This window comes from Camelus dromedarius, chromosome 31 (assembly GCF_036321535.1).
Source record: "Camelus dromedarius isolate mCamDro1 chromosome 31, mCamDro1.pat, whole genome shotgun sequence".
Taxonomy (NCBI): domain Eukaryota; kingdom Metazoa; phylum Chordata; class Mammalia; order Artiodactyla; family Camelidae; genus Camelus; species Camelus dromedarius.
In genome coordinates, this window is record NC_087466.1 from 8,207,276 (window position 1) to 8,222,262 (window position 14,987).

The following is a 14,987-nucleotide window of genomic DNA, read 5'->3' on the forward strand; positions in this document are numbered from 1 at the left end:
ACCCTGGATGCTTTCTAAGGAGGGTGGGGGGCATGATCTCCCTCAGGCTGCTATGGGAAGACGGGCTTTAGTGGATATAACTAGCAATAGGGTAGCCAGTGAGGGCACTGCTGTGGTCCTCCGAGAATGGGGTGGTGGAGGTGCTCCCACCAGAGAGGAAGGGCTGGACATGGAGAGAAATGGCAGGGTGGGTGGGTGTTTGAGGAACAAAGAAACGGGCAGGCAGGAGCAGATGGGCCATCGTGGGAGATGATGTCAGATAACTCACAGAGGAAGGAAGGCGTCACGCAGGGCCCCGCTGCCAGGCCAAGTGGCTCGGCCCAGGGCCAGGAGGCCAGCGAGAGCCAGTGTACATCACTCGACAGGGCAGAGCCACTAGAGTGACAGCTGTTTCCATCTAATGAGCTCTCCTCCATCTGAAAGAGGGTTTCACCAGCATGATGCCCTGGTCCTCAGAGCCGCCGGGAAAGAAGGCTCTGTTTTTATCCCCATTTTACAGACGGTTTATGATGCCTGACCCAGACCTGCTCCTTCCTTTCCCGAGTCTCCCTGGAGCAAGCGGGGAGAGGGACGATGCATCCCCAGGCAGAGACAAACACAGAGACAGCACGCCGTCCATGGAGGTGGCTGCTGGCATTCTTCTTAGCCCCCGCTGGGATAGAGACAGGATTATCTTGGCCCTGGTAGCTTGGGTGTGAGTGGCCCCACCTGCTACTGTTGCCTGGGGACCATTTCACCTGCACTAGTCTATCTGTCCTACTTCACAACAGCCCCACAACACCTCTAAGAGAAAAATGTCACTGTTAGGAAACTGAGGCTCACAGAGGGGAAGTGACTAGCTCACAGTTACACTGCTGGTAAGAGAGAAGCCCTATTGGTCCAGCATTAGAGCCCAAGCCCTTAGGCACTGGGCTCCGCTACCACTCACGGAAAGGCACTCTCTGCAAAGAGCAGGATGGATTAAACCAAAGACAGAAATTGAATCGTGGAGAAACAGGTGGCTCAGTGGCTGGAAGCTACCACGGGAGCCACTCAGGCAGCGTCACTGACCTGACCAGGTGGGGACTGGACAATGAGGACAAATCAGAAAGAATGGATGGAACTCGGAGTCTGAATCCACGTGGTGGCCCCAAGGAAACACACGTTATTACCAGAGCCATCCAGGAATGAGCAAGTTCATCCCAAAGGGGAGAGGACACCAACACATGCTGGCCCCTGCCAAGCGCCAGGCCTGCCGAGGGCGGGGGTCAGAGTGCGGGCACCAGGGCCAGACCTGGGGGCCTGTCTCTGAACTTGCTGTGCCTCAGCTTTCTCACCTGCAGAACGGGGATGCTGTTGGCACAGGACTCATGCAGGATGAAGGAGTGAAAACACGGGAGCGCCCAGGGCAGCACCCGGCATGGAGAACACGCCGAGGAAGCAACGGTGGCTGTGCCCGAGAAGTGAGGACTTTGAACACCATTTAGGGATAAAAAGTGACAGAGAGGCCATGTGAGCTGTCAAGGTCCCAGGTCCAGGACGAGGCGGGGCCTGGGACCACACTCTCAGAGAGGAGATGCAAGCATCCCGGCAGACGGGGCAAGGTGGAGGGAGGGTGCAGATCACAGAGGCACAGGGGTCAAGCAGGCCCAGCCCAGGTTTTCATCAGGCCTGGATGGGCAAGACCAGAGACTCCCAGCCCACGGCCTCTGCTGGGCAGGCTTTGAGCTGCTGCTGACCAGTTGTCTTGACGCTGAGCTTTAAGAATTTCAGTTTATTACACTTTCAGGAGCGGGAAGAAATACAGGGCCATCTTGGGCTGATTTTCCATTACAGTGGCGTGGCGTAAGAGTAACTCACCACACGTTATTTCCAAATTGAGGCTATCTGACTGGCGTTTTTATGAAGTGGAGTGGCAAGTTGTGTCAAGGCTGAGATCAGATCCCTCAGCAGCGTGAAGTTGCTGCCACGGCTTGCAAAGTGTCTTCTGGAAGGTTCCAGGTGGAGCAGTCAGAGGGTTGAGGGCAACGGGGACAGCTGCTGACAAGCAATGCCCCAGGAAGGGTTCTTGGGGTCCAAGCTCCAGCCCAGGCAGCTGGGGTGGCCGAGAGGATCACAGGGGGACCCTCTCTTAGCTCCAGGTCATCATCTGTCCCCGTTGACCAGGACCTCCACAGGGTGGGGAGGGCTGGGGGAGGGAAAGGTCCCCTTGAATTCCAGCCCTCTCCTGACTGGGTGTGGGGCAGGACCCCCAACAGGCTCTCAATGAGACAACTGAGTTGATGCTTCTGCAAGTTCATACTTTCTTTCTCTTCCAAATCTTGCTTCTTACAAAATCAACAGAATAAGGCCCAAAGTATGTGGGTACAAAGCACCAAAACACCTCTATTAGTCAAGAACTCATCTCCCCTTAGCACTTGCCAGCCATTCTGTCACTCACTAGTTAACTCAGCATCTTCCCCAGAATCTGCGTAAAGGCAGGTGTCCCTTCCTCCTCAGCCCCGGGAGCTCAGAGCCTCCTGGAAGTGGACGTGCATCCTTTCCCAGGCCTCCCCAAACTGCGGGTATAGGTGAGGACATGCTTTCCACCCCGGTGCATGAGTTCAGGGTGCCTGAACTCCAGACTAGGGTTATCCGGTAGGTCCTGACTGACTCTCAGACAAATGTGGGAGGACACCAGAGCTCTCTGCAGCCTGGTGTCCTCGGGGGCCAGGTGAGACGGGCAGCATCTATGATCAAAGCGCTGCATCCGCCCGGGGGCTGCCAGGAACACAGGTCTGCCCTGAGCTCTTGCTCTGTGCCAGGCACGGCTCTGCATGAACTTGACGGCAGCATGTGAGCCAGGGACTGAGGAAACTGAGGGAGAGAGAAGTGAAGAGACACTGGTGACAGTGTTTGTTGATGCTATTCTGCCAGGAGTTGGATCAAAGTAGCTCCAGGCAAAACCCTGTGACAGAATAACAACCACTTCTTGCTTAACTACTCTGTGTGGATCCCTCCTTCCAGGGGAATAAACACTCCCCCTTCCCGATTGCTCAGTGGGGAGGAGGGGGCGAGATTCTTCAACGCTGACTGCATCAGGCACCACGTGGTAGTTGATGTTTATAAGGACTGCAGCACACAACAGTGCGGCAAGGGAGGCATCTGCCTGGGCAGGGGAGTCACTTGCCTAAGGTCAGATTCAAGTTGACAAGACTCTAAATACAGGCTATTTCTGGGCCACCAACAGCCCTCTCTGCACGCAAGTCTTCCTCTTTGCCGCGTTCATCGCAGGCAATCTCTCCCCACCGCCCAACCCCTCTCACTCAGCGTGCGGGCATTGAGATTCCCAGCACATAGACATCAGCTACAAACCGATGAACAGCGTTACTTTCCGATACAAAGCCATCTGCCTGCCTTAAATACCTGGGTAAAGTGTTTGCTTTGGACTTATTACACTACTAGATGAGTTGGCAAGACATATGGAATGAGGCAGGGAGAGGGAAAATTCTGATCTTTCACAAGAGCGGTTAGAACCTGGATTTCTGGGTCTGCTCGAACCGCGCAGAGGATTTAAAAATACTGCATCACAAAGGCCACAGGGAAGTGTTTGGAGAAACGGTGGCTTTGGTGGGCTAATCTCGACACATTCCAGGCCCTGACATCCCACCAGCATACTGGGAAGAATTCACCTTCAGCAGTAAGGCTTTCCCTGAAGGGAATCTCCAACATCTCAAGCTACAGACAGTCCTGATAGCCAAGAAATCTGTTAAATGCAAATATTTAAGAAATACCAAGTCAGGTCCACCAGTGGTCTGTCCAACTCAGAAGTCTGATGACAGCAGCCCCAAGGGAAATTTCCTAAGACCGTATGGTGGTTACTCTGTGTCCTTCCTCTCAAACTATTTGGGCATATTCTAAACATTCCATAATTCTCCTTACACTGTGCTAGAGGACCATCATTTGTTGATGAATTGAAATGTTTCCATCATCTTCAGAGTAATAACAATCATTATGAGCAGTGGAATAGTAATACTGCTCTCTCTGGATGCTCACCACGTACCTGTTCATTTGTGACATGTTATGACTCTAGGAAGCATGTATTTTTCATCTTTGTTTTATGGATGAGGAAACCGAGGCTCAAGAGAGGTCAGTTAATTTGTCAAGGTCACATAGCTAGTAAATGGTGAATGGAGCCAGGACCTGAACTGAGGGGTCTTTTAAATCCACAGCTTTCTCTTGTAAGCCCTGTGGCATGTGCTTACCACCTGCTGAATAAAGTAGGTCTCCTTTTACTTGTTTTAAGTCTATCTCTTGGAGGGTTTAAGAGTCCTCTGTAATTCTGCATTATAGGATCTAAGGACCATACAGGTCCTACATGATTGAACCGACTGTGAGAATTTCCTTCCTGACCTCCCCTCTGGTGATGATGGATTTGTAACACATAGATGCTCTCGAGAGAGAAAGAAAAAAAAAAAAAAACTGGGAAAAGCAGGGTAAAATACTTGGAAAAGGTTCTCCCTGCCCCCGTCCTATTCACAACCCCCCTTTTTAAATTATATTCCAGCTCCCCATGCTCCCCTCAACAGCGCAGCATCTGAGTGCCTCCACATCCCCCTGGACAGAGGGCTCCTGGAGGGGCACTGGGTCTTGCTCACCTCTGGGACCCCCACGGCAGGGACTCCAGACACACACACTGAGGGAGTGAGGCTGAGAGGTCAGCCCAGCGCATCACTGCACCATCCCTGGTCAGCGGACTGCCTGCATCTTCAGCCCGAGCAGCCCACCACCCTGTGCTGCCCGCAGGAGCCATGAACGCCCCCTGGGGAAGCCACCTGCTGCCTCCCATCCCACCCCCGGCTCCTCCCCAGCACAGGTCTGACCCAGGCAGGTGTCCAGACAGCTGGCTTTACAGGAAGGACAAGGGGTGGGCTGTGTGGGCTCCCCCACATCTGCAGGAGGAGATGACCTGCGGCACCAGGAGGGTGAACAAACCCCGGGGCACCAAGCAGGTAGGTCCTTCTCTTCAAAGGAAGTCAGTCCAGGGTACACAAGGGAAGCCCAGTCAAGGCCTGGCTGGGGGATAGGCAGGGGAGAGGGCATTCTAATGACATTTCCTTTTAATAAAGGATTTTTGTTTGTTTTTTGTTTGTTTGTTTTGTTTTCTGAAAAAAAAAATATTCACATGCTTGAAAAGCACCAGGAAGTTTAAACCCTCCTCGCTTTACAAAAGAAAGCTCTGAAGCCCCTCCTTGAGACACTGCATACGGGGAGGGGCCTGTTTCCTTCCAAGTATATATACCCCAAAGAAATGCACATACTGGTGCCTCTCCCAAATAAGATAACGCGAGGAAAATGTTCACAGTGGCTCTATCCCTAATAACCGAAACCTAGATGCAACCTACAGGCCCATCAGTAGCAAAATGGCTAAACTGTGAGAGTCTCATAAACTAGCAAGGAGAACAGACCATCCATGACATACAATAATACCAACAAGCCTCATGTGCATCAATGGAAGAGAAAAGGCAAGAACAGAGGACGATGAGAAATTAGCTAAGGAACAACATAAGCAGATGAGGAATCAAGAAAAGGCTCTTAAACTGGCATCTGGCTCACTGCCCTCTCCCCTAACTCTCTGGGTACCTTTAGAGAACAGGCCTTACCTAGGAAGGCCAGAGGGCCCTTCTCTTCCCCCAAATCCCTTAGGGCGTGAGACACTGGCTCTAGGATGACCAGCTCATCTCAGTTTGCCTGGGAACTTTCTGGTTTTAAAATCAGAAGTCCCGTGTCCCAGGAACACCTTCAGACTCACACAAATGCAAGAGGTTCTGAAATTAAAAACACGCAGCTTCAAATTCTAGTGCACCTAAGTGAAAGAACTTTCCACCGCACAACTGGCCTGAACGCTCCCAAAATGCCAGCATCATAAAATACAAAGACAGACGGAGGCTCTGTGGCATCCCGCAGCTGAATGCAGGCTGTCACGCACCCTAAGTTGGATCCTGAATGGCAGAGAAACTGCTATAAAGAACATTAGTAAACAACCGGCAAAACTTCAATAGTCAGCACCAATGATCAGGGGTCAGCAAACTTTTCCTTCAAGGGCAGCCAGGGAAATTTTTTTGGCTTTACAGGCCAAGGAGCAAAATTGAAAGAGATATGTGGGTACTTATCCAACTTCAAACGCAGCCATTTAAAGACATGAAAACCATTCTTAGCTCTCAGGCTGTAATAAACAAACAAAAAACCAAAACAAAACAAAAAACCCCAGGCTGGATTTGGCCTGTGGGCCCTAGCTTGCTGACCCCTGGATTAGAAAACAGTATTTTATCAATGTTAAAATTTCCAGCTCTGATTAGGGTAAAAGGGCATTGTGTCTATAACTTGTTTACAAGTAATTCAGAGGATGTGACTGAGAGAAAAAATGACAAAGCAACTGTGGCAAAATGTTAAAAATTGATAGATCTAGGTGAAGAATATAAAGGAATCCTGTGACCTATTCTTGTAACTTTTTGGTAAATTTGAAATTCTTTCAAAATACATTATGTAAATAAATCCCAGTTCTCTGCCCCCTAAACTCTGCGACTTTGGGCAAGACTCCCACATTCTGGTTTTCTCCTACGTAAGAAGGGCACAATACTGGCTGCCTCCTACAGGGACTCACCCCATCCTGTCAGGCCCTCCTGACTCGCTGAGCACATGCTGTAGGCAGACACGCTTCTATACTCTGGCCCAAAGAGAAAAGGCCCTTGTTCTCATGGAATTCACTCTAGGCAGGTGGGTTGGGGGGATAAAATTAGGTCATGACATCTAAGAGTGTGGCCCCACGCCTGGCCCTGCAGAAACCATGGATGCCCACCAGTGATACTATCATTCAGACGGTAACTGTCACCCTGGCAGATGGCTGGGCTGCTCTGGGGGCCCAGCCCCCCACAGCTAAATGGAACCAGGTCGTTCTGGGGAGACATATAGATGGTGCTCCCCGTTTGCAGGGACACCAGCCTTTTCCCTGCTGTATTCATCATAGCCTTGGAAGTGTCAATATTTGTGGGGCGAACAGGCCCCTGATAACCATGTTTTTAACCAATTACCGTTTGGTCTTTATCTTCTCCGACAGGAGGTTATGTTAATATTGAATCAATTCACTCCAACGTAATCTTTAAAAAAAAAAAAGTCTCTTCAAATAAAACATCCAGGCCACCTGTTCTGTGGTTCCTGGCCGGAGAGAAGTGTCCCCAAAGCACTCACTCACACAAAGGCCCCACCAGGATCATCTTTTCAGAGCTCACCAGTTAATTTTGTCTCACAGACGCGTGGGTGATGTCTGGTGACAAACGTCCTGATTAAGGGTGCTGGGGGTTACCAGTATTCCGTATACTCTCACAGGGGACCACTGGAAGACACACCATCCTGATGGGCTCACCTGAGGGACATGCAGGCTGAGCCAGAAGCCCCTGTGGAAGAGCCAACAGGAGGCCTCAGGACCAGAAGGGCCGTGAGAGCCCAGAGCTGGCAGCAAGCCAACAGGAGGTACACAGGTGGTTTGGGGTTTGGCTATGAGACTCCAGGTGTTGAAGTCAGACTCCATGGGTTTGAATCCCACCTTGATCTCTTATGACCCTCTGATGACCATGGACAAGTCTCACAGTCTTTAAGGCACGGGGAGGTGAATGAGAAAAACAGGCAGGCAGAGAGGTGACTGAGACACAAGGAGATGTGCTGTCCTGGGGAGAAGCCCAGGAGGGTATGTGAGAGAAGACGGGTGGGTGGGACCCTCCCCCAGCCTGGAGGTCAGAGGTGGCTGACCAGCAATGATGCCCAAACCCAAGTATAGAGGACAATCAGATGTTCATCAGGCAAAGAGCTTTCAGAGGGGAGAAGTGAGTGTCCAGCAGAAGGCACGGCTTGGGCAAAGGTAGAGAGGTGGGCACAGGTGTGGGGGACTCCAAGATACTCTATGCTGCCGGTCAAGGTGACAGGAGGGTAGAAGCTAGGCTGTGCATCCTTAAAGATCAAGTTGAGGAATGTGGACTATATTCTGGGGGCAATGGGGAGCCACAGATAAACACAGAGAGCCACAGTCACCATTTGTATTTTAAAAATCCTCTCTCCCAAGATCAAGCAGCAGAAAGATTGCTTAGACAAGACCGGAGGCCCACAACCCCGAGAGAATTCCAGGTGAGAGATCCAGGGGGCATGGAATAAGAGGGGGGAACAAAGAGGGGTTGATCCAAGAGCTTTTTAGGGGGCACAACGGGGTGGTTACAGCTTTGTTCTCAGCAGGAAGAGGGGATACCGCTGACGGCGTGAATTAAGTAAACAATGAAAGAGCTCAGCTCCTCTCCATTTAACAGAAAGCAAATAACATATTTCCTTTCAGGAGGAGACAAAGGTCAAAGGCATGAATCAAATTTAAAACAAAAAACAAACAAACAAAAGGCAACCACTGCCCTGGAGCAGACAAGATCTCCCACCGTCTCCCCGAGCCAGGTGCCGGCATCTGCAGCTCACAGATGTTACTTATGCACAGCGATTATCTCAATTATATAGCTTGGTTGTTGGAACTGCTTCTGTCTCCAGATTAGTTTGTTTCCAGTGGAAACATTCCATGGGAATTAATTAGTAATTGCTCCTAAAGAACATGTGTCACTAGATGCACCCCCCAACCCTGCCTTGTCTACCTGCGCCACGAGGCCTCGTAAAGTCGTGTGCCTGGAATCCAAAGTCTTCCACCAGCCGACTCCGGTGTGTGGGATGCAGGAGCCGGTGGGGAGCTCTACATTTTAAAAACATCGTCCCACAATGTTCATTTTAGAGAGTTCTTCCGCCTCCACGGCCTAGGATTGTGTGCACTGGCCCAGGAGCTGGGAACATCATGCCCAGCCTTTAGGTAAGAAAAAGGAGCCTCTGTAAGGCAGGGTGACTTGCTCAGAATCACACGAGGAATTAAGCAGCAGAGGCAGGAGCTGACCCCATGAGGTGGGTGTCTTCACCCTGTCTCCAGGAGTCCTCCATGGTTTATCATAGGGTCTTAAACTCAGGTGTTACCCGAGACAGAGCCAAGTCTCCTGGTGGAGGGCAACTGGGCAGAAAGAGCCAAACGCTTTTCTCAGGATTCTACAGATGTTGGGGCAACAGGCAGAAGGGATGTCTGTCCACATGGGAAGAACCTGGGGATACTGGAAGATGCTCTGTCCAAGGGACCTCTCCCACGCCTCTGGTTGAGCCTGGCATCACCACTTCAGCTGGGCTGGGAATCCTGTTTTTTTTTTTTTTACACAAGCACCTCTGACCATGCCCGTCTGCTCTGTAGCTCTCTATGGCTCCCTATTACCTTTGGGATAAAGCCCAAACTCCTTAGCCAGGCTTGCAAACCACTCACGAGCTGACTCTGCCTCAATTACTGACATCATCCTCTCTGCTCATACCCCAGGAATGTCATACTCAGCAATACTACGCCAAACCGAACATGCCCACCCCCACCGTCTCCACGTGCCTCTGCCCCCTCTTACTTCCTGTTACTTCTGCCTAGAATGCCCACGTGCATCTCACCCAGCCATTCATTTCCACCTTTCAAGAGACAGCTGAGGCCACCAGCTCCTCTCCCACACCTAAACTAAGGGCATCCTCTTTAGCTAAACCACAACATTCTCCCAATAAAGATCTCATCACCCCGCTGGCAATAGTCTGGTCTGAGGCCTGCCTGTTGCCTGGACTGGAAGTCCTTCTAAGGACAGGCTCCTCCTCATCCCTGCGGCCTGGAATTGAATTCGTCCAGAGTGGAGACCATATCAAGATTTGCTGAACACACACAGTTCACCATCAGGTGCATGCAAACACATTCCCTCACCTTTGCCCTTGTAGGGAAACCCTTTCTCTGGGTTGGCTGCACCACAGTCAGTGAGCTGTGAAGGCTGCAGAGGGCGCTCAAGTTTCCCGCGGCTGCACCGGCCCTGCCTCGCCGGCCCCTACAGGCACCCCGGACAGCAAGCAATGTGTTCCCTTCACTTTAGCAGAAGGGCTCACGGAGGCCCCATCACATGTCCAAGGTCACAAAATTAGCAAGTCCTGGATCCATTTCTCTTAACTCAATATTTAATTAATTTAAAAACTGGCTGAACTGGGCTCTGCCAGCTAATGTAACTTCACCATCAGTCTTCTCATCTCCAAAATGGACATGTGCCACTGAACCTGAAAGGGTGTTTTGAGGGATAAAAGAGGCCCATGATTCCCAAATGGTGGTCCTAAGACCAACATAAGAACCCCCTGATGTGACTGTTAAAAAGTAGATCCTGGGTCTCAACAGAAAAAAAAAAAAAAGCAGGGGGAAATCCAGAAATCTGTGATTTTTAAATGGTGTCTAAATTATCTGATGTGCAGCCAGGTTTGGGGACCCTGAGACTCTAAGGAAAAGCCTGATACACAGTAGATGCTTGAAAAATGTTAATATCATGAGTACAGAACTATTGGCACTGAGAGCTTTGAGACCTACATTGCTGTGTGCCCTTGGGTAAACCACTCAACCTCTCAGAGACTATTTCCTTATCAGTAAAATGGGTCAAAAATAGAAAGGGCTACCTCCTAGATTCTGGATTATCTAAATAATGCACTTGTTGCCACCCCGACCACCTACAAGTCCTGTCGGCTTCCAACCAGCCCCCAGTCTGCCTCTCCTCACCGTCTCCATAGCCACTTAACCCAGGAGACCACATCCTCCGGCCTGGAAGGTCCACTAGCCTCCTAACGGCATGCACTCACCCCTCCTCAACTCCATTCCCCACACAGAAGTGTGAGCCTCTAAAATGTGAACTGGACTGTCCATGCTCCACTCAAAATCTCCCAAAGGCTTCTCACCACCCTTGGAACCAAATCCAAATCTTCGGGGCCCTGCGCATTCTGGTACTGCCAGCCTCTCCTCCTCCCAGGGAGATGCAGCTGATCACCCAAGCTAAACAAGATCCCCTTGAAACTCCCTATTTTCTTTATCACTTATAAATAACTCTGCTGATTTCCTTTATTGCCCGAATTAAGTTGTAGGATGTTTCTATTTATTTGTATCACTGTTTGCTTGCCCACGTTTCCGTCAGATGTATGTTTCATGAGAGAGGACCACACTTGTCGTACTAACCATTACATGCTCAGAACCAGCACATCACCTGACACTGGGTAGGTGTTGCATAAATTCTGAAAGAATGAGCGAGCAAATGAAATAGTTCAGCCCCACAACCCGCCCTGAAGACGCAGCCAGCACCAAAGTCAGCTCGCTCCCACTTCCCTCTCCTGTGTGCGCTCCCTGCCTTGTCCCTGGAGCCTTCAGGTAAAGGACAAATACGGTAAGTGGGAGAGGAGAGAGAGCCATGCCCAATGTCATCACTGCTTTATTTGATTAGCTCTGACTCCAGCATCCGGGACACGTGTGCTGGGAGCCAAACAACTGTACCCTGACCTCTGGTCCACGCCATCCCATCCTTGTAACGATTTCCATGACAACAGCAACAGAAAGCCAAGGCTGTGAATTCCCTTTGATAGGAGCCGGATGCAGAGACGGGGAAGAAGGACTTTCAGAAGAAAGCAGCTCTTTGATTCAGCTCAAGTCGCCTTCATTAAATACCACTATTTTCTAAGAACACACATTTTAACCCTGCAGAGGGATATTTCTCATGAATACTAAAAAAAAGAAGAAAAAGGAAGAGAAAAAGAAACAAAACCACCGTGGTTCCTTTTCAAGAACATTCACCTATGGGGAGGGGGAGGGTTTGGATGGCATCAGGAATATTTTGAAGGAAGACAGAGCACACGGCCCCCACCAAGGGGGCCACATGAACCCGAGGTGCCTGAGTGATGGCTGACTGCCTGACGCAAGAGCTCAGGGTCTTGCACCCGTCTGGTCGGCCAGACAGGAAGGTGCAGGGTGAGGCAGAAGACCCCCAGGTTCTGCACTTACAATCACCACCCTGGATCTGAATCCCAGTTCTGACACCTACCTGCTGTGTTACCTTGGGCACACTGCTTCCCACCTCTGGGCAGAGCCTTCCCATCTGTAAAACGGGCACAAAACCACTTGCCCTCCCCCAGGGGTATTTTGAGGACTGAGGGAGGGGGCACATTCAAGCACAGGTGATTCTAATTTTCTGACATGGCCACAAAGGGAAATGAGTGACCAACTGTCCTGGTTTCCCTGGGGTGGAGGGTTTGCCCAGGACATGCAACTTTTAGTGCTAAACCAGGACAGTCCAGGACAAGCAGGAATGGTTGGTCAGCCTAGAAGAGAGTGACTTGATGAAGGAAACTGCTAAGAATCTAGAACGGTCGAGAGAGAGGTCCTTGAGTGTCTCCTGCTTTAAGGGCACTGCACCTCTGGGGTGTTCCTTCTAAACCCCTGCAAACCTGATCTACCCATGAGAAAACCATCAGACAAGCCCAACTTGGGGTAGGTTTTACAGGATACCTGGCCAGCACTCCTCAAAACTGTCAAGGTCACAAAAAACAAGGTGAGGCTCAGAAACTCCCAGACCAGAGGAAGCGGGGCAGGCCTGACAACTAAGTGCAGTGTGGGGCCCTGGGCTGGATCCCGGAACAGGAAATGGACATGAATGAAGGAAATGGTGAAATCCAAATGAAGTCTGGAATTTAATTTTGTTTTGTTTTTAACATTCTTTTAGTTTAGCTAATAATCTCTAGCTGGAACTTTTCATTCCACAAGTGAGAAACTGATGCTAGAGACAGGGAGCGACAGAAGCTCTGGCCCTGGTTCCAGAACTGGAGCTGGACTCTGCTGCCTCCCGCTGCATTTCCTGGTACCTACTGCCCAACCTGAGCTTCTCCAGAGGGAAAGAGAAGAGCACTATGTTTGGATTCAGGGCACCTAGTTCGAGGCCAGCCCTCCCTTTAACTGGCTGTGTGACCTCAGGCAAATTGCTCACTTTCTCTGTTCTTTAGTTTCCTCATTTGTCAAACCAGGAGAATGAGTCAACGGACGTCAACAGGAAGTATTTACGATGCACAATGCACTGGACGGGCATCATCAGAGATGAGTATACATAATCCTCACCAAGCATATAATTTTTTTCAGGAGTCAGTTCAAAAAGTGCAGATTACCCAGCTGAGTTTCTGGGGGTATGAGAAGCCCCTGGCCAGCCGGCATGGCTGAAGTCACATGACAGAGGCCAGAGAAGGAGGAAGAAGTGATGGTAATACTCTGAGCAGGTGAGGTAGCGAAGACAGTGGGAAATGCCTTCTGTCTCCACATACCGGGATTCAGCATGAATGGCTCATTCGTGGGAGATGCATGACTTCCGAGGTGACACTACGTGCAGGGGCACAACACCACCAGCAGCGGGCTGAGCCTCCCGGGTGTTTCTAGCTCCCTGTGGGGACTGGTCACACATCCTCAGTCCCTGCTATAGCACGTGGCTCTGGGACCTCTCTCCCCAAAGCTGCCACCACCTTGCAGGGTCTGACCCACTCACACCTCTCACCACCTGCTGCTCTGGGCTGCACCATCTATACCTGGCACAGCCCGTGCCTGTCACATCTCCTGAGGTCCTCAGCTCTTCCTGGCCTCACCTGCCAGCCACCTCCAGGTTTCCCCCGAGGCAGCCAGGTATGGTGGGGCCTGCAGATCTGGGTTCGAATCCTGACTCTGTCACTGTCTAGCTGTGACTGTGGGTGGGTCACCTCCCCTCTCTGCCACCCAGTCACCTGGGGCTTGTGAAATGGAGATGATGTCCTCATCTCAGTCAGCTCTCCTGAGAAATCAGTGTCACGACCTGTATAAAGTACCGGGTACAGGTGCTTCCAGAAGGAAGCAGCTGCTGACAGCACCGTCCCGTGATCAGTATCACTAGCATTCCCACAGGCAGGCAAATGGCTGCTGCTTGTTACTGTCACTGTTAGGAGTGACACGATCTGTTCTGTACCCAGCCCCATGACCACCAGGCACTTGCGCATGTGGGCTGAGCTCAGCATTCTGCCCCAGGGCCCTGATCTGCCCAAGGCCTCAGAACTCATTCTACCTCATGCCTAAAGAAGGGAAGATGAGGACTCAGTCATTATAAATCCCCCTCCCCATCAACCATCTCCATGTGACCCACCAGCCCCGTCACGTTCCCCAGCCCCCTGCAGGTCTGTGGAAGCGGAGGTCAGGGCTGTGGCCACGTCCACGTCTGGGTGGGGAAGCAGCCTCCCCTGCTGGCTGCCACATCCCCCCTTCCCGGCTATGAGGGGCCCTGTGGCACCCACCTGGCTCTGCACTTTCTCCAGCTCCTCCTTGCTGACCGATGTCCTGCCATCCTCCATGGTCCCCAGAAGGAGCTGCACATCTGACAGCAGCGCATGAGTCCTTCTGAGGTCCCTCCGAAGACGCTTCTCCACGTCAAAGTCCCGATGGCCGATCTGGAAACCAAGGGAAGGCTGTCGTGAGCTAAGATGGCAAAGCAGTGGCTGGGGTCCAAGTTCTATGGAACCCGGCTCCCTGAGTTCAAATCCTGCCTCCACCCCTGTGACCTTGGACCCCTCTTCCCTAGCCTCAGCCTCCCCATTCTCAGGACAGGAATGGCAGCAACTACAAGGGCTGCGGTAAAAATTAAACAGGTGTGTAGCCTAGAGCTAGACTCACAATAAAGGCACAATAAACGTGAGCTGCTGTCATCACCACCATCACAGCCTGTACGGACCCCAAGTCCCTCTGCCTCATGCTTCGCACCAAAGCCGCCCACGTGCTTTTCACCTTGCAAGAACCCACACGTCAGGGGAGGCCCTCTGCTGCCAGAAGTCAGGATGACAGTTCCCCTGGAGGGGCAGCGACTGGGTAACACCGGACAGGGACTTTGAGGGGTTATTAATAGTATTAATCTGGATGCCAGTTTTATGAGTTTATGAAAATTCAATGAGCGATACAAGTGGGGTAAGATGGGCTTCCGTGTAGTTCGGTAAATAGTATTAAAAATAGCTGTGCTGCTTTCGAAGGTCTGAATCAAGCTTTTCTGGCCCTTGAGCTGGTCCCTTTCACCAGTTTAAACACATGCTAA

At 51.2% G+C, this 14,987-nt stretch overlaps 1 protein-coding gene across 2 annotated transcripts in view; it reads right to left on the reverse strand.

Annotated features, from left to right (window-relative positions):
• MYO18B (myosin XVIIIB) overlaps nt 1–14,987 on the reverse strand; it is a 198,572-nt gene that overhangs the window by 65,731 nt on the left and 117,854 nt on the right. For both annotated transcript variants that reach the window (XM_064481117.1, XM_031442942.2), the window contains exon 31: nt 14,200–14,352. In XM_064481117.1, coding sequence (XP_064337187.1) covers nt 14,200–14,352 — 153 coding nt within the window. The remainder of the gene's footprint in view (nt 1–14,199; nt 14,353–14,987) is intronic.